At 40.9% G+C, this 20,019-nt stretch overlaps 1 protein-coding gene across 3 annotated transcripts in view; it reads left to right on the top strand.

Annotated features, from left to right (window-relative positions):
• The first annotated feature begins 7,068 nt into the window (after nt 1-7,068).
• Nucleotides 7,069-20,019, top strand: part of LOC148034003 (uncharacterized) — a 91,378-nt gene continuing 78,427 nt past the window's right edge. Inside the window, exons 1-2 of one of the 3 annotated variants that reach the window (XM_087682017.1) lie at nt 7,069-7,334; nt 13,266-13,353. In XM_087682017.1, coding sequence (XP_087538143.1) covers nt 7,151-7,334; nt 13,266-13,353 — 272 coding nt within the window. In that variant the 5' untranslated portion in view covers nt 7,069-7,150. The remainder of the gene's footprint in view (nt 7,335-13,265; nt 13,354-20,019) is intronic. The other 2 variants (XM_087682015.1, XM_087682016.1) reach the window with 2 other exon arrangements.

Raw genomic sequence — 20,019 nt, 5'->3', positions numbered from 1 at the left:
TATAAAGTTGAAAAGTGAACGAGAAGCTCATTCTTGTGTGTGGCTAAAAGTGGCTCTCCTCCTCCTCCTATTCTTCTTCTTCTCCTTATTTGCTTGAGCTTGTGCTTGAGAGAGGGAGTGTGAAAGTGTGAGAGAGTGAGTGTATGAGGGTGAGGGACCGGGGAGGAGAAGCTCTCCATCTTCTCCTCTCTTCTTCTCTTCTCTTCTCTTCTCTTCTCTCGCTCGTGGAAATGGAGCTTGGAGCATGGAGCTTGAGGATGGAGCTTGCTTGAAGCTTGCACTTGGATCGTGGAGCTACTGGAGTGCGCGGGAGAGGAGGTAACTCGATTGGCATGGAGGTAAGCTCACTACACCTGTAGATATGGATGGCGCATCGGCTATGTGAGAGGTAGCCATTAGTGCTGGCTTAGGAATGCTTGAAGCAATAAGTGGTCCATGGGTCTTGGCGGTTGAGCAAAAGCTCCCACATGCACACTAGGTGCTCCTTGCCAGGTTCTGCAAAGCCCTTAGGCTGCTCCATGTATATCTCATCATGCAAATCTCTATGCAAGAATGCAGTCTTGACATCCATCTGGTACGAGTAGAATTCAAGCTGTGCAACTAAGGGCAAAACCAAGCATAGGGTGGCCATCTTAACCATAGGAGAAAAAACTTCATCAAAGTCAACTCCATGCTCATGTTTAAAACCCTTAGGGACAAGTCTTGCCTTATAAGCTAGCTTGGGGTTTCCAAGGGTACTTTTTAGCTTCTACACCCATTTGCATGGCAAAGCCTTCTTGCCCTAAGGCAGTGCAACCAAATCCCAAGTCGTATTCTTATGCAGGGAGTCTATCTCAAACTACATAGCCCTCTCCTAGGAGTGGCTGTCACCCCTGCGCATAGCCTCATCATAGGTGAGAGGCTCTCCTGCATCTATAACCAATACATAATGCATCGAGGGCTTAATTCTATCAAGTGGACGTTTATCTCTAGTAGACCGTCTCACGGTAGGCTTTGCGCTCGATCCAACACCCTGACCATGTGTACCAATTACTCATGTAGGCTGTCCAACTGGTTGTGCAGGAGTACCTGGCTCCTCCTGGAATATAACCCTGTGTATCTCTACCACCTTCTCAAGCTGCCTATGCATCTTGTCTTCATGGAAGACTACATCATGGCTGCGGATGACTCTCCGCGCTTGCGGATCCTAGAGGTGGTAACCCATCTCGCCTACATCCCCATAGCCAAGGAAAATGCATTTGACACTCTTAGGATCCAACTTAGTATGCTTGTCTTTGGGCACACGGCAGAATGACTCACATCCAAAGACACATAGATGCACATAAGATGGAGGTTTCCCAGTCCATATCTCCTCTGCAACTTAGAAATCCAAACCACTAGAAGGTGATTTATTTATGACATGCACAGCTGTACTGACTGCCCCAGTCCAAAAGCTCTGTGGTAAGCCTACATGGCTTAAGCATACTGCGTACATGCTCTCAGATGATTCTATTCATCCGCTCAGCCAAACCATTCTAGGGTGGGGTATAGGGGGTAGTCAATTAACGCTTAATACCCCTCTTGTCACATAGTTGCTCAAAAGCATATGACACATATTTTCCCCCATTGTTAGTACTAAGGCATTTCAGCCTATGCCCAATCTAGTTTTCAACAAATGCAAGCCATCTCTGAAATACAGACAAGACATCATACTTAAGCTTAATGGGGTAAGCCCAGACTTTACGTAAAAAATTATCAATGAACGTCACAAAATACTTTGCACCACCCATAGGCTGATAGGGCATGGGCCCACAGACATCCGAATGTACCAATGCCATGGGCTCACTCATGCATGTCTTACCATCAAAACATACATAGTCAAGGGGCGGTAAGTACTGCAAACCAGAAAACATTTTCATTCCCTTCAAGGACATATGGCCCAAATAGGCATGCCAAAGAGATACATGTGGGATGGAACCCATTGACAAAACATGGTCAACACAGGACCCATCAACTACAAGAGGATAGAGGCTGCCAGCTTTGGCACCCCTAGCAAGCACAAGTCTGCCATGGATGATCTTCCAGGCAAAATTCCCAAATGAAACATGAAACCCAGCATCATCAAGCTGCCCTACAGACATAAGACTACGTGTAAGCGCATGTACATGACATACATCCTGTAACAGAAAAGTACTGCCGGTAGAGAACTACAGTCGTATATCCCCAAGACAAGGCACTAGTAGCAATCGGCTCCAAACAATGTAAGTAGCATGTAGTAGTGGCATAAGCTAAGTATGTCAAGACCGGTCAGACATAAGTAACATACATACCATATGTACATCCAAAACGGAGCATCAAATACATTCCAAAGCCGAGCTCAAGCTCAAATGAAGATCCGAAACCAAAGACAAGCTCAATGTTGTACCCCGAAGGTCAATACTTCATTGCATATCCCAAAGACATAGCCTGAAACCAATAGGCATAGCCAAACTAGAGGTAAAATAACTTGTCAACCAAGGTAGCATAAATCCCAACCAACAATGAAGTGTTCGCATCCAAATCAAGGCTCAATAGCTCTCAAATAGCATTTTTGGGCATAAACCATGATGACCAAGCATCAATACATCCAACAGGACACCCGAATGTCAACAAAGAGCATTATGCATAAGCTGTCCCTAATAAAACCTTGCTACCCAAACAATGTACAACAGTAAATCCCTACATAAATTGAGCTATGGAAGCTCAAACCAAGTCCCAAAGCATCTCAAAACATTGGGCAAACATTCTCAAAGTATCTGGGCATCAAATACCAAGCCTCGAGAGCATCACATAAGCTAAGAGCATGACATTTTCTTGTTGTAAATCAACTCAAATTTGTTGCAAAAAATGTTTTGATCAAAATTTGGCAGATCTGATATCGTCGTCGCATCCGGAGCATGCCAAAACCCCAGGTTAGACTCTTAGCTTGCCTAAATCGGGTTCTGGATGCCCGAGATATGAGAAAAAATGAGATTTTTGAGCCAGATTTTGAAACATGCACAAAAAAAACGTGAGCTGACTATGGGGCTTGTTGGTTATGCTGAGGATAAGGGGGCAAATGGGGGCATACAAGGTGCCCAATGAAGCCAAAGAATACATGCAAAGAGCCTATGAGGGTCGGGGAGAGGCAGGAGATAAAATCTTACCTCGGGGGGAAGAAGCCATGACTGGCATTGAAGCTCCAAGCTCTAGGTCTTCAATCCGGACTGAAGTAATGCCGGGCCAAGCTCCATGATCAAGATCTAATACCAGTTGAAAGGTGAGAAGGATCGAAGCTTGCTTGGAAGTGAGCTATGGCGGAGAGCAAGAGCAAGAAGAGAGAGACACACAAATGGGAACTCCAACAGTCACAATGTGTTATCAGGCCTTCCTTTATTCAAACTGTCACTAAAAGAATAAAGAATAAAGTGATGGTGACGAGCGCCCGCCACCTACAGTGTGTAGTGGCGGGTATTGTCAGTGTAGTAATATACGGGCGGCTAGGTAGAGGCGCCTTTACCCCCAACACTTCTATGATAGAACTCGCAATAATCTTACATGTATGAGGAATGTATGGTTTTAAAGTTGCACAACATAAGTACATCTTTTCTATAATCTCTTTCAATCATCCCTCTCCCTCTCTCTCTCTCTCTCTCTCCGTCTCTTCCTCCCTCCAATCTCTAACTCTATTCCTCTCTCTCTTATTCTCTCTCTCTCTCTCTCACGCACGCATGCACACGCACACACACACAAACTCTCTCCACATAAACAATAGTATAGAAAATAAAATCTCTTCCTTCTTCTATTTCTTGCTCTCTCCCTCTCCCTCTCCCTCTCCCTCTCTCTCTCTCCCTCTCAATTTTGTTACAATTGTTTTGGCTCTTTTCTCCCATAGTATAGCTATATAGTACTTTCAAATAAACAAACTATTGAATTAACCATTGATATTATCATGAATTTGATAATGCCTTTGTCAAAGTTGCAATAGCATGATCACCACTTAGCCACTATGTGGTTGTCATGGTCCATTATCTTTTCATCGAAGTCATGAATGCCTTCATAATATAGAGCTAATCACTTGTATTTCTAAGATGTATGCATCCAATCCACTTTTCAACAATGCCAATAACATTCATTTGTTGCTCTAATAGTCTTTATTTTTTAGCACAAGTTATGTTAGCAAACCTCCTTTTCGTCACCTCGCTTTGCATGTCCTGATAGACTAAACATGCCCTCCTTTTTGTTTTTCCTTTGATGTTGAGATCTTTGAGATGAATTTAATTCTAAAATGGTAAAGTGGGTTGGTTTGGAGGTTGATCAACAACCATCTTCCTTATTTATGGTTGTCATTCATTAGTACATTTTGGAGAATCCTCTTAGTAAATCATTTGCTTGTTCTTGAGTAACCTTCTTGAGTTTGAATATAAAGTGTAAGCAATTGTAACATTATGATCTTAGCTTGCATAACATGCAAAGAGAGAGACACCCTCTAAAACCACACTTATAACTTTGCCTCTATAAATGATGCACCAACATCTTTCTCCAATGCCATAAAATTTCATTTCCACATAAATTTCATGCAGACTTTATTTTAGTACCTCACAAATTCTTTAGTATGGTAGATTTGAGATTTTTTGTTGGAGACCCAAAAGCAACATTTTTCGAAGTTGATAGAAAAACCACGAACATTTACAGCTTGTAAGGCTTTTTGTAAATTTTGTAGGCACTTTCACCATATTAGCATTAAAATGAGTACATATTTGGAATTCTAAAATCATTTCTTTGAAAATTCCAAGGTATCTTTAAATATTCCACCCCATGTAGCATGGCTTTGTCCACTCTAGAAAGATCTTGATGTAGTACTAAACCTTGCCCTATAAATTGACACAACCATGGGGATGGATAGAACTTTTGTCCCAATGAACATGTGAAAACATTAGGGGAGAGAGAGAGAGAGAGAGAGAGAGAGAGAGAGAGAGAGAGAGAGAGAGAGAGAGAGAGAGAGAGAGAGAGAGAGAGAGAGAGAGAGAGAGTGTGTGTGTGTGTGTGTGTGTGTGTGAGTTCTTGCATGACATAAATAATAGAACACACACGATATAGGAAGTCAAAAACCCTGTTCTTCTTCTTCTTCTTATTATTCTTCTTCTTTTTCTTCTATGTTGATAGTCTACAAAAGGATAAGGTGAAAGTACAATTAGCATAATGATGTGTACATGCCAACTAATGAGCTGGCTACATAGATATACCAAAACTCTATAGGTGGACTAAGCAATGCCTGATGTGAAGTCTCACTATAAGCATACATTGATCCAAGTACCAACCATGCTTGTGATGTAAATGTAGAAATGGTCATCTATTTGCATGGGTGTCAGCTTATGTTAAACCTCCATGAGTGGGTTAATACATGTTAAGATACATTTGTGGATGATGATGCCTATTACAAGAATCCCTATTGGACTGAAACGGGACGATGAGTGCATGATAGGTGCATGGGATAATGCATCCCAAGTTACAAAGGAAGTGCATCTTCAAAACCCCTTCCATAGGTGACTTGGTTGGGTCATCATCAACGACTATGGAATCAAAATCATAAAGGGTTTTGATGATTTGTTTGATGAAGATGCATGTGATGATGCGAGTATTTATGGTCTAAATGATGGTCATGATTTGAATAATATGGATGCACATAAAAACATAAATGTGTTTCTTTGAATGGGAAAAAGATGTGATGCATAGAGATGCTTGCTGACCTATGTCAAGGAATGTCAGTATGCAAGGCATCAACAATGTAATCCATAAGAAAAGATAGAGAGCAAAATGATCCACGGGTTAGAGGAAGAGCTAATCACACTTTTAGTTTCTTGGCTTGAGAGCAAGCCCAAGGTAACATTACTCGGTGAGAGTGGAGTTGAGCAAAGAACCTTAAGTGGAAGAATACCCTCAACATTTGGTGATGACACAACATTACTCAGTGAGAGTGGAGTTGCGCAAAGAACCTTAAGTGGAAGAATAGCCTCAACATTTGGTGGCGACACAACATTGACATCTCATTTGATGCATGACTTGTCTATGATCTCTTACTATTGAAAAGTCTATTTATTCCTTGCACCACATTGTATCATTTGTCTCATATACAATCTTGACCATAAAGGTATAGGGTAAGGAGGTATCAAGAGCTATAACAATCATGATACATGTATTTTGGTTCCGGGGGGGGGGGGGGGGGTTTGAGAGATAGAAATCCATGCATGGTGTATATGTATGTAGATATGCTCAAAAAAGTAGACCTAGGGTTAGCTTCATCAAAAAGGGATTGTGAGAGTGGGTGTATTGTACTTACAACTTGGATATTGTAAGCTATTGTGTATTGTGTATATTCTCTATCTCTCTCCTCAATTTCATTACATCATGGAAACACCTATGATAGAATAAATTAGATTTGATTTTGGAAACTGTGAAGGCACAACTTCACTTGAATGGCAAGCACTCTCTTTATCAATGCATCTACAAACTTTTATGTGAATGGTGTTTGTTCTATAACTTTTCGTCTTTAGAGGTTGGTATGACAGGGGTATCCTCTAGTATCCTTGCTATTTGCAACGGTCACAAACCCTATTCGAAGAAAGATCGAGTTCAAAGTTGGGAAGGAACCATAAAGGGGGAGCACTTCTAACCCTAGTTTTTTTATCAATGACAACTCAAAGCCACTCTATCTATAGTTTTTTTGTGATGGTCACTCTAATTGACTCATGGTCAACAAGAGTCATGTAAATGAACTCTCGAAAGTATACGATGACTTCTCATAGTGTTTGGAGTCAATGATCAATACAAAGAATACTAAGGTGTTGTTCTCGGGGCATGAGAAGATTCACGATTGGGTCACATGATATTATAAACAAAACAATTCGCTAGATAGTGAACCTTGGTGAACAATACTTGAAGTAGAGGCCATCAACGCATATGACCTACATTGATTTTCTCCTTTTGTACTGAGATTTGATGAAGCTCAGTACAGAGTGCTCCTTGGATGAGGGTTAGATAGGGGACCTTACAAGCATTTGAAATTGTAGAATGTATGGTAGAAGAGAGCCCAATACGTAAACGCTCATAGTGATTAACTAATGTAAATGCTTACCGTTGCATTCTCTTTCTTATGCATAAGCCCTCTCTAAAACCGTACGGGCCCGGCTCCCGTCAATGGCAGACGCGTGAAGGAAGGAAAAGCCTCCTGCTGGCAATGGCTCGGCTGATCAGGAGCAGTCTCTGCTCCCTCCGCAGCTCTCACCTCCTCTCTTCTCCGGCCTCGCGACAGCAGCAGCTCTTCCCGGTCTTAGGAGGTACGGTTCGCTTCTTTAGCATTCTTAGAAATAAACCTCAAATCTTTTATACGTCCATCTCCTGTGGCGGGATTGCAAGCGAGTAGATATGTGATTGGAATCATCATGTCTCTTGCTCTCCTTCTGTAGCATGTGCGATGCTCTAATAGAAGTACCTACTGAGGACAAGGAATGTTACAGTCCAAAACCATGCACAGCACTACAGCAGCAGAGGAATGAGCCTCAGAAACCTTACTAGACATCTTAATATGTGAAGTGAAATTTTGCCATGGACCAATTTATGCAAAGGCCATAGTGTAAATTTAGGTCCCTTCCCAAATGTAGACCAAAAGCATTCAACTTGAGAGCTGGATGACTGCAGCTCAACAGGAAAGGACTTTATTCTTTGGTCAAATCAAAGTTCTCAAGTTCTCTCTGATTTCCTTTTTTGGGAAAATACAAGTATTTGTGATATAGTGAGAAGAAAAGATGGACCTGCTTGTATTGTACGTGTAAATTTGGCTGTTGTTGAACCATGGTGGGCCATCTAGTTATGACAAGAACATGCTCTTGTAGCTATGTGTTAAACATACTGAGTTGTATTTGCCAATAGAAATGATTCATGCCATGGAGTATGGGTTCTTTAGCAGGGGCATCACAAACAGCCATTCTACATCTGCATTTTTGCTGCTAGATCTGTGTTTTATGCAGTCCATCTACCTTTTGATTGCTGCTCTATTTGAGGTTTTGATATGTTAGAGCAAGCAATCTCTGTGTTGTTAGTTAGAGTAAGAGCTTGCCCCTTTGAACTCGAAGGGGCTAACTTGTTTGAGTTAGTATAGAAGCTAATTGATTTGTTGGATCGCCTTAAGATGGTTTGGCAAGTCCTTCATGAAGGATGAATATGTGATATATGTCATGCAAAAAGCATCCAAATTCGTTTCATGCTTTTGAAATTGCATCAATGTCCAAGACAATAGCTCTCTCTTACCAAGGGCTAGCTGTAGAATTATATAGTTTGCCTCTAGCCCCGTGATGAAAGAAGGGACCTTGCATTGTGAAGAGGTTGTGGTATGGATGTCACCAAAGGTAGTGCCGCAGCAGTGTCATGGTGGTTAAGATATCGAGACATTTCCATGAATTTATCTCATTTTTTTGGCTCTCAACTCAATGCCAAAAAGAATTATTTCAATAGATATAATTGTGTAGAACTTCGATAGGATAATTGCCAAGAAAGTTTCATAAAAGGGAAGTAATTGCCATTTTTGGTGTCATCTTCTCTATCTATGTTGGTGCCAACTCTCCTACCTCTCCTTGCTGGCATCATTTGTAAAGAAGAATCCTAATGTAGAAATACAAATACAATTGTATGATAAAGCACAAACCGAATAGAACATGGTTAAGGTTAGGGTAACTTAGAGACAATGACACAGTGAATATTTGAAATGAATGAATCTGTGTAGTACAAAGTTCATATAGCAAACAAACTATGCAGTGAATGAATATTGTACCCCGAACTCTCGCGTCTCAAGGATTGAGGCAGAGGTAATGAGCCAGAGTGAGTGTTGCACTTCAACAGATCTTGAAACGCAGTAAGGTAGCCTCTGAAGATGTTTGGCAGCAGCAAATGGAGCAATGTGGATGCCAAAATAGTGTTAGATAGGTGGAGGTGAGAGAAAACCAGCAAATGCAGCCTCCAGAAGCTGGGCGACAGGTAAGAAAGCACTGGAATGGTTGAAATGCAGCAAGGTGGTGTCAAATGCAGCAGCCAAATGATACACGCAGCCTCAGATAAAGTTGCTGGCTGATGGGGATGTTGCTAGTGACGTAGATGCAGCTACAAATTGCCGCTAGTTGCAAATACAGCCTCCGGAGGGTTGGCAACAACAAGGAGTAGTATCAGAAGGCACAAATTGTGAGGTAGAGGCTAGAAACAGGCGTCGTATGGGCGAAGACAATGTTGGGCAACTTTGGTCAGAGATGTTCTCCACGAAAGAAATGTGGGCAACAAAGCTAGAGCCCATGAAACCCGCAAAAACGAGATCAGGCTGAATGGGTGGATAGGCTGTTTATTTATAGAAAGTTTTGGGCCTCCCAAATTAGGGTTTACATGTGGGACACTGAACCTCTCTTGGATTTCTCCCAATTTAAAAGAATAGTTAAATTTCATTAATTAACTTGAGGTTTTAGGCCATTTAATGAAAGCTAATGGTAATTTAGCTTAACACCCAATCTTGGATTCAAAATTGGAATTAGAAAGGGACTACAAACAAGTTTTAGTCTTTTTATTTTCTTTTTCTTAAGGTATCCGATCCCAAAGCATCTAGAATATTGGGCAAAGGGTGCATGGTGGCTATCCAATAACCTACCAAGACTGTAGAGGCGATGGTAATCTTACCAAGGGAGTCTATGGGTTCACCCCAAAGAGGATAGAGCATTTGACAAAGGGTGCTTCATCAGCTGCCTAGTGGCCAACTAAGTCGTGCAAAGGCGGATCTGCATATCCATAAGTGAGCACTTCTTTTCACCCTGGGATGATTGTGATGGGCATTTCCCTTACTACCCCCTCACTACCCCCTAGACACTCACATCCCCATTCATTGACCTTTTAGATGTAAGGATTTCCATCTTGTGCTTATGGTGTGTCATCACACATTCCTTGGGTCGCTTCTATGCAAGGATTTCCATCTTTTGCTCGACATGTCCCTCTCCTTTCTCCATGGGCTTCTCATGCAGTTATTATGCCCAAGCCTAGTTAGTCCATACCCACATTTGGATCCACTATGCATACATCTCACATGCATGGTGGGTACTTTGGGATTGATTCCCAAGTGTACTCCACTCCCTTTGTCACGGGGACATGAAATTTTGAGATGCTTGAATCTTGTTGATAACATTTGATTAAGTTATTAATCAAATGTGCAAGGTCCTTTGTCACGGGGATGTGGAATTTTGAGATGCTTGAATCTTGTTGATAACATTTGATTAAGTTATTAATCAAATGTGCAAGGTGATTTAGCACATGTGATGCACATGGCAGATATTTGATGGTAACATGCCAAGGACCCCAAGGATGTAGTGGGTGTCAAAGGCAAAAGTTGTGATAAGTTATGCTAGTTGGGCTTTGGGGGTTAGTTGGTGTCAATTTTGGCCCTAGGATAGTTATCTAGCCAATAAAGTGTTGGTGGTGACACTAGGGACTAGCATTAATCAATTAATTAATGCCATTCTAAGGGTCAATAGAGGTTGGGGACTACTCCAAGTTGCAAATGACCTGTCCGGTCTCGTCGTGTAGTCTATATATACTCGACTCCCGCACTCTTATTGTATTGGATCACATCCAAGTGGAGAGAGGGAGATCACCGGTGCTGCTGGTCATCACATGGGCCATCACCGTTGTAGTTACTCATTCTCACATGTCATCAGACAACCAGTGTTGCTGATCTGTCTTTGGGTGTTGCTGTTCTCCGTCGTTTCAGGTCTCAAAAGTGCTGCATTTCGTTGCTGCTAGGCCGCTGCACACTGAGCAACCTGTTTTACTGCTGGCCTGAGCTGATGAGTCCTGTGTTCTTGATTACTGGAGCTTCTTTACCTTGCGTTTTTCATCCTTCAGCCCCTTCTACAGCCAGGGGGCTTGTCCAAAAGTTGAGCGATGTCTTTCGGGCTGTAGGCAACCTGTCTTCCAATTGTCAAGAAGGCTGTAACCTGCATTATATAGAGTTGCTTCTGTTGTGGAGCACTGGAATTGCGGTGCCAATGCTGTCACTCTAGGTTCCTCTGGAACTTACTTTTTTGGATGACCTGCTTCAGACTGGTAAATTTAGCATTTTTGCTGATCTGATCATATTCACACTTCCTTTTTCTGTTTTAAATTGTAGAGAGGTTCTCATGTTGATGTTTTCTGAGCTATCACTACATTCACTTCATTGCTGCTTCTGTCTCTGTCCCTTCTAGTACTGGTGTGGATGTGATTTGTAGGCTACTATTGTTCAAGCTGATTGACCTCAAGGCTTAAATACCTTAGGTATATCTTTCTCTATTCTCTATTATCATCTTACAAAACACTGATCTTCTCTATGACTGCTCTATCAGATTGGCTCGAGATTCTTTCAACCATCACCTAACCTTGTTCTTTTGAGAATTTCTTTTCGAGCCTCTACTTTCTGCTTTGACCATGTTCCGAGTTTTGTGGATTCACTCCACATCTTTGGTGCTTCTAGAGGTTCCTCTACAGGATGGTGGCTTTCAGCAATGCTTCATGGAGTCTTCTTGATGGTTGCTTTTCTGTAGTATTTGTGGCCACATTTCTGTGCTACATTAATGAGATGGTGTCATACTTCTCCAATGGTGGTCATGTAAGCTGATTGATCTTGGTGAGTAATGGAAAAATTTCACGTTGCTTTTTGGTGGCATAGCCAAATTTGCTCGGCTAACTGATAGATGTCTGCTACATCGACTCTTGACAGTCCCCTCAACTTGGATGAGGAGGGAAGCTGACTTCTCATATGAGATGACTGGGTTGGGTCAATGCTTGATGCATTTGCTTACACAAGTTCTCGCTTTCTCTAATATCCTCTGCAACAACATCTAATCTCCTCCAGTGCATGTCTTGGCATGAAGTGAAGATCCCCTTGTCCTATAGTAGTGGAGTGGTGCTCTTCACATATCCTCAGGGCTAGAGAGGGATGATTGTAAGAGAGTGAAGGTAGGGCATGCTGGTGCATGCCATATGTCTAGATGATGCAGTGGACCCTGAGGGTGGCTTTCTACATCCGTTGACACATCTAGTGGTTCAAATCTTGGTTCAAATCTGGTGTTTTGATCATGGTCTGTTCCCACGGATTTTTTTTTGGTTGGGGGGGGGGGGGGCACACTATGGCAGGATGGTGAAGGAAGGGAATCTATGGTCATGATATGCTTTTTCAAGGCTGTTTTTAATAGACATTGAGATTTGGCTATTTCCAAAATTTTTAAAGGAGTATTATGAACATTGAAATCAGCACTTCTAGCGAGGTGTATCTAGCATTTGGCCAGTGCCACAGTGTCCATGGTGCTTCTGGTGTCATTGTTCAATGTACTGTAATGTTACAGGTTTTTGGCAGTAACACTGCTGTGCTATTATGGGATATGGTGGCAATTCCTAGGGTTTATATGTTGCCATTACTGTATATTCTATTATATTGATCACTCTATGATTCAGGGGAGGGTGTTAGGAATTTATGTTTGGTGGGGGTTACACACATTTATTAGGCTGTTATTTGGGTGCATGTGTGAGTAGCTGCTGGCTATTTAGTAGTCTATCTTGAGTCTTGTCCTCTAGTCTTTATATAGTTGACTCCTTGCTCTTAGTGTATCGAATCACATGCATTTGGAGAGAGGGAGACTGAGGGTGCTGTTGGCACGACGTGATATCATCTTCGTGGTCTATATGATGTACCTCATGCCTTGAGTCATGGATTCCATCATCCATCCATTCATTCATCCATCCATTCATTGTTTAAGGTCTTGTATTCTCTCTTTCATTATTTGTTCGTATACGTTTACAATTGTGTCCTCAATTTCTCTTGCTCATACTCACACTTTTAGGGCGAATTTGGGAATTTAATGATAAAGTTTCTTTTTTGGGGTGTCATTTGTCATGTGTATGTGTATATGTATGTAAATATATATGTATGTACATGTGCATACACACAAGCGTACACTTAACACTAGGTACGGGTTCTGCGATTGAACTTACATGGTGCTTCCAAATAGGCTATTGCATCCATGCTTATGTATGCACTTATAGTTTGTACTTGCTTACTCATATTTATGCATGCATAAATATGGTTCGTTTCTTCTTCATAGTGGAGGTAAGAATGTTGTTTCTTCTAGGCTAAATTAACATTGCATATGCATTCTAACCTACTTTTGGTTTTGCTCAAATTAATAACAAGCTCGTTCCTTTGTCAGGGCTGATATATGGCACCAAAAGATGGTTTGGGGACTTGGCAATGGCTGAAGATGTTGGTTTAATCCAGAGCTCTATAAGCTCACTTGGGTACTAGAGTCCCTCCTTTGGTGTTGCTATCTCACTGATTGTTATGTTAAATGCTTGTTGATTATGTGTGACTTTTTGTGCTACCAAGGGTTTTTGGAGTATGGCTTTTGTAGCTAGATCACATCTTCTTTATATTCAATTGGCAGTTTAGAGGTGTGAACAATAATTAATGCCCATACAAATATGGCCATTGGTCCATCAAGTGTTTATGATGCTGGCTGTCATGATGATTCCTTCCAAATTTGCTTGAACTTACTTAAGAATAAGTATTTGTAACTAGATCACACCATGTTTATACGAAACTGGCAGTTTAGTGGTGTGAACATTAATTAATTGCTTATGTAATCATGGCAATTGCCTCGTGAAGTATCTGTGGTGATATCTGCCTCCAAATTTACTGGACTTACTTAAGAATAAGTAAATCCCTTCAACATCACAGCACAATGTATAGTCAATCACAATTTTACACTAAGAGAACATGCCAAGGGGGAAGTCACAACATGATTGGGTTTCACCTTACCATAATCAAGCCTTTAAACCATGAAGTCTAGGTAGATAAACTCGTTAATCCTTGAAGAGTAGTGAAAGTCTAAGGGAGGATGAAACCAACCTTCTTTCTTACATAAGGTAGTGATTTACGTGATTAACTAGCAATTCCAGCAAGCAATAAAGTTGCAAATCTGGAATAAGACTTTACCACTTAAATTTAGAGACATTAACACTTGATTGGCTCTGAAATTGGTGCCCTTTAGGGCATTTCTTTAATTGTACTCCTCCAAATTTATAGTACATGGGGATATTGACTAATCTCTCTAGAAATTTGAGAATATTGGGTCGTCACAACTGACTAGCGACATCAAGAATCAAATTGCCTCTTGATTCCAAGTACAATAGGGCAAAACTTGGGCCAAGAATATGTGCATGTGGATCAATTAAATTGTAGATGAGCAATCTCTTTTAGGTCTGCTGTAATTTCAGCAGTTTCTCTGAAATCCGTGGGTACATTTCATGAGTTGGCTTGGAAACCCTAAATTCTGCAAAGAGTAGGTTTTTTGACAGCAAGTTTAATGCTGTCCACATCAATTCTTCTGAGAGAAGATGGGAACTTGATAGAGGAGAGAGAAATCAGTATGATGCCAGAAGATGCATTTAGTTGCGTTGCCTGCTGATCAGGGGAGAAAATCAGCTGCTGTCGCCTGCTGCCTGGCTGCATTAAATGCAGTCACCTGTGATTTTCTGCTCTTGCTGGCTGTTGCCTACAGTTTGACATCTATTGCGTGCTTGTTGGCTGCTCCTGATGGCTGGTCCTTGCACTTGGCAGCTTCCAACTGCTCGAGACACACCTGATCTCTGTCACTTGCATGAAATCAGCCTCTTTTGTGTCTTAGCCAACCCAAAATTGGCCCAGGCAGCGTTGTATAGCATGTTTTCTCCTCTCTTGCCGAGTGGCACACCTCCTAATGCAAAACTCCACCTCTAAAATTGTATTTTCGGCAGTAATAATTGTGGAAAATAAAAAATCCTCATCATGCCCACAAATCGGTCCCTACTCATGCACAATTTAATTGCTAAGCCCATTGAACTTGAAGGTCTTTCCAATTTTCATTAACCTTAGTCTAAGCCTAAAATGTTTAATTTCGCTCTAGCCCAATGACACCATGCCTAGAGCCAAGATTGTCACCACCAGCCCACTAGCATGCGTCCAACATAACTTGTCACGACTTTTGCCAATAGCCCTCACTGCCGAACTTGGGTTTTAGGTTGTCATTATTCCTAAAATAACTTGCACTTCACTTGTGCACCTCACACGTGCACAACTTAATTATGCCAAAGCAAGAAGTCAAAAATACACGTCCCCGTGACAAAGGACATTCGACTACCTTGTGTATAAGCTAGTAGGTACAGGGTTCTGCCTTTGAGCTTGCTTATGCACCAGCTTTACAAAACAAACACAAAAACAAAGTGAATACATTAATCTTACTTTGTCTGAAAAACAAACACAAAGTGAACTCATTAATCTTACTCATAATGGACTGGTTTATTTGATGTGCTATCCTTCTGTTCTATTGTAATGCCCAAAAGCTGCATAAGGATACATTTAAGTAGACTTCATATTTAGAATTTCACTTGCATCTAAGATTTTGACCTCATCTTCATGACTCAAAGAAACTTACAAGTAGCTTTCTAATTGGTGCACATCTGCAATGATTGTCATTTTAGAACTTCATTTGCAGCTAACTTGGTAAGATTTTAATCTGGACTTCATGATTCAAAGAAGCTTACAAGTAGCTTTCTACTCGGTGCACTTCACTAGTGGCAAGCGCTTTATCTTTTTGACTTATCACTAATCACTATGCTAGTGCTTTTTTGAATGATGAAGAATTGGTATTCTGCTTGTTTATTTCAATAGGATTAAGAATTACACATAATGTTTATGACTAAGTTGAACAACAATCTCTTCAAAACAAATTTCAGTTTAGGATAATGCTGATAGAGATTCCACACATCTTGAAAATTCAGTCTACATATTTGTAAGCATATAGTAGTATGTTGATTTTTTTCTTTGTTAAAGTTACCCATTTGATAGAATCTATCATCATGAATAGATATTTTAAAGAAAGAAATTTCCTTTTGACTTACTAAAAAGTCCTTGAAAAATCTGTTCCATGTTTTATGAAGGCTATGGACTAGGAAACTATAGCGAAAGTTTGAAAGCCTTTTGGATCTTGTACAATTATATCTTTCAATTATTTAGGTCATTGATAATTTTTTGCTTTGACTTGACAACTCTAGTACCTTTGGTTGAAATTCCTCAATCACACATTGTATGAACCTTGGAAAGAGAATCATATTTGAATGGAGGAAGAAATTAATGGCCAAATTAATGTAACGAGATTACTTCTTTCGGTCGTCTCTCATGCTAGACCAATGAGATTCCCAAAACTAAGAGATTTCACTTTATCTTCCCAGCACTCTAGTAGCCAGAATATTTTGTTTTGTTTACAAATATAACATAGCAAAGAAGTTTATCCATCATATTGGGTTGCCTTAAAGCTTCAGTTTCCAAGGAAACAGAAGATACTCACATTGTTATAACTAATCTTATAGACAAAACGATTAATCAATCTTCCATGTTTACAAAATATGGTTGTAAACGTGCTCTAGATTTCAAAAGCTTTTGCATAACCTCCTTGATTCAATGCGTACCTTTTAAACAATTTCTTAATGTGTTGTGATGTCCTTGAAAGCATCGAATAATTAATAAATTGTTTGAGGCAATTTCATTGTCTTATCTAAAGGATATCTCAAACCGAGTCATATTTATTTTGATACAGCTTATGTAGTAGGTAGTATAACAAAGTACCACTAGTATTCTAGTCAATATTTTCAAATATCTCACTCTCTTTGGGATGGAAAAAAATCTTGAATTCTATTCTTGTTATAGTTGTATTTAGTTGAAGCTCTGCTAGATTGTAAGGTAGACGCTCCTTTTGTCTAGCTGATATCATGCTTTAAGAGAGAGCAGAGTTGCCCTTGAGAATACTAGGATTTTTAAAATAGTGTGGCTAAATGGATGGTCTTCTTGGAGCGTTGAGCAACTCTTGTGTGGACTATCTTGGACTTGGTGAACTATTCGTCGGGTTCGTCTGCAAGGAGTTTTCATTGGGCTATTGGCATATGCACTTTTTGAGCAAGTTTTGGTAATGCATTGTTCTAACACATTGTCTCGTGTTGGGATATAAAGGCGCGGTGACCTCCGTGTATATAGTACACGCACATTGTACATGTGAACGCACCCTTTACGTGGCCTAAGTGTAAATACATTTTATTCTTTGTGTACCAACACATTGTTGGTACACTCTTATCGACTTGGACTTTCACTCTGCTCACACTCTCTCCAGCCGTCACTTTCGTACGCTCCTGCTCGATCTCAAACTCTCTCAGCTGTGTCCTTCCAGTTCCAACAATTGGTATCAGAGCCAAGACTTTGCACGCTTTACAAGATTGAGGTGACGGCTGCTGGGCTTGCGGCAGCAGGCGTGTAGCAGCAGTCAGCAGAGGCGATTGTAGCAAGGAACTAGCAGACCATCGTGACGAAGTGCAGGTGACAGCTGTGCAGTGCAATGACTCGATGGCAGACAGAACCAGCGTTGGCGGAAGGCGGGCGACGTCTGAGGGTGACGTGACACGACGGGGGTCAACGGACCTCCCTCGTTAGTTCCTTTGTTTTTTCAAAAACAAATCAAAATTTTTCTCTAATCCCCTCATTACCACTTGCCACTGACGGGAGTTCACAGACCAGAAGCATAGATCACAGATCTGTGAGGATTCCAGCCAGAAATTTGGGGCTTTTCCCGGATTTGATATAATTCATGCCTGTCAGTTACTTTTGAGTCAGAAATTGGAGACATCGCGAGCGGTGACCTCAATTAAATTGGGGATTTTGCCAATTTTGTCGAAATTTTGCATTTTTTGGGTAAAATTTCATGACATTGGATCCCAAAAATTTGGGGCTTTTCATGTATTGGCAAAGCTTTACTCAGCTGGGTCAGATTGACTGACATTCATGCAATTTTGGACTTGAAGTTTTGGGAATTTGTGCAGAATTTAATGGCTGCAACTTCTTCCAGTTTAGACATTAAAAGTTTGATGGAGATCAAACGGTTTGATGGTCATGGCTTTGACCTTTGGAAAGACCGTATGCAGGGCATTTTGTTCCTGAAGGATTGTGAGGATGCTTTGCAGGAAGATAAACCTGCACTAATGTCTGATGCAGATTGGGCTAGAGTGAATAAAAAGGTTGTGGCTTACATAAAGATGGGTATCACTGATGACATTTTGACAGACATTAAGGGTTTAGACACAGGTTATGCAATATGGGAGAAGCTGAAGACTACTTATGAGATCACCACATCTGTTAATCAGGTGCATTTAATGCACAAGTTGGTGAATATGCGCCTGGATGAGTCAAAGCCTGCAGCTGAGCACTTGAGTGCATTTACAGGGATTCTAAATCAGCTTTTGATGATAAGTTGAGAGCGATCTTTTTGATTATGACACTGCCTGACTCTTGGGAGACCTTGGTGGTTTCACTCAACAATAGCCCCAATCTCTCATATGATCGGGTGAGGGGTTCTATCTTAAATGAAGAAATTAGACATATGTCTAGTGGAGAAGGCAGCTCCAGCAACTCAGCTTATAATGTAAGAGGCAGGGCTGAAAAGAAAAATGTATATGCAGGGCAGAGAAACAGGAGTAAGAGCAAAGGAAAGGATAAGAGTGACATCACTTGCTATCATTGTGGTTGGAAGGGCCACAAGAAACCTGATTGCAGGTACTACAAGAAGGAACAAGAGAGAAAGAAGAATGCAGGAGATAAAAAGAAGAAGGAAGAAAAGACAGATGCATGGGAGACATCCAACGGCAAAGAAAAGGCCAATGTGGTCTCCAGTGTGGTCATAGAGGAGCTTTTAGATACAGAGGCTGATGTATTATGTGCAGTTGATTACGATGCCCTTGTATGTCACATGCAGGATATGCAGATTACCAAGACTGATGTGATTGATGCACTCTTGTCAGTTGATGATGGTGTCACTCAGACTTGGATTGTAGACTCTGGTGCCTCTTTCCATGTAACTCCTTGATTGGAGTGTTTTGCTATGTTCAATGCAGGTAGTTATGGAAAGGTGTACCTTGGAAATAACCATGCTTGCAACATTGATGGGATTGGCACCGTACACTTGTCTTTAGACAATGGTCAAGAGCTTGTGTTGAAAGATGTCAGATATGTACCTGGCATTAAAAAGAGTTTACTATCTGTTGGTCAGTTTGACTTGCATGGCTACACCACACTGTTTGGTGGTCGTTTGTGGAAAGTAAAAAAGGGTTCCATGCTGATTGCAAAAGAAACCAAGAAGGGCACATTGTATTGTTTGCATTGTAAAGCCTTGAATGACAAGTTTCTTGCAGTTGCTGAGATTTGCAGCCACTTGGAGTTATGGCATAAGAGATTAGGCCATATGAGCCAAAAAGGACTTGATGTTCTTACCTTTTTGAAGAGGGTTGATGGAAAAGGCTCTAAACTTGATTTTTGTAAGGAGTGTCAGTTTGGAAAGCAAATAAAAAATTCATTTACTCTGGTGTCTCTCGTAAGTCTAATGTCTTGGACTTAGTGCATTCTGATGTATGTAGTATGCCCGTGAAATCATTGGGTGGTGCTGCATATTTTGTCTCGTTTATTGATGATTGTTCCAAGAAGATTTGGGTATACTTGTTGAAAAAGAAAAGTGAAGTGTTTGCTGTTTTTAAAACTCTTCATGCATTTGTGACCACTCAGATAGATAGGAAGCTGAAATGCTTGAGAACTGATAATGGGGGTGAGTTCACATCGATTAAATTCAAGTCATTTTGTGACTTACATGGTATTAAGAGGGAGCTTACAGCCCCTTACAGTCCTTCTTCAAATGGGGTGGCTGAAATATATAACAGGACTTTATGTGAAAGAGTGCGGTGCATGCTGCCCACTATCAATCTCCCTCATGCATTTTGGGGAGAGGAACTCAAAACCGCGGTTCGCATTTGCAACCGCTCTCCAAATAGGTCCTTAAATAATGGCATCCCTAAGGAGGTCTGGTCTGGCAAATCGGCCTCATATGACCATTTACG

This window comes from Lygodium microphyllum, chromosome 7 (assembly GCF_053477565.2).
Source record: "Lygodium microphyllum isolate KBCC chromosome 7, Lygodium_microphyllum_v1.1.10, whole genome shotgun sequence".
In the NCBI taxonomy this organism is placed as follows: domain Eukaryota; kingdom Viridiplantae; phylum Streptophyta; class Polypodiopsida; order Schizaeales; family Lygodiaceae; genus Lygodium; species Lygodium microphyllum.
Note: the sequence above shows the minus strand (reverse complement) of the source record. Positions and strands in the feature narration are given on the sequence as shown.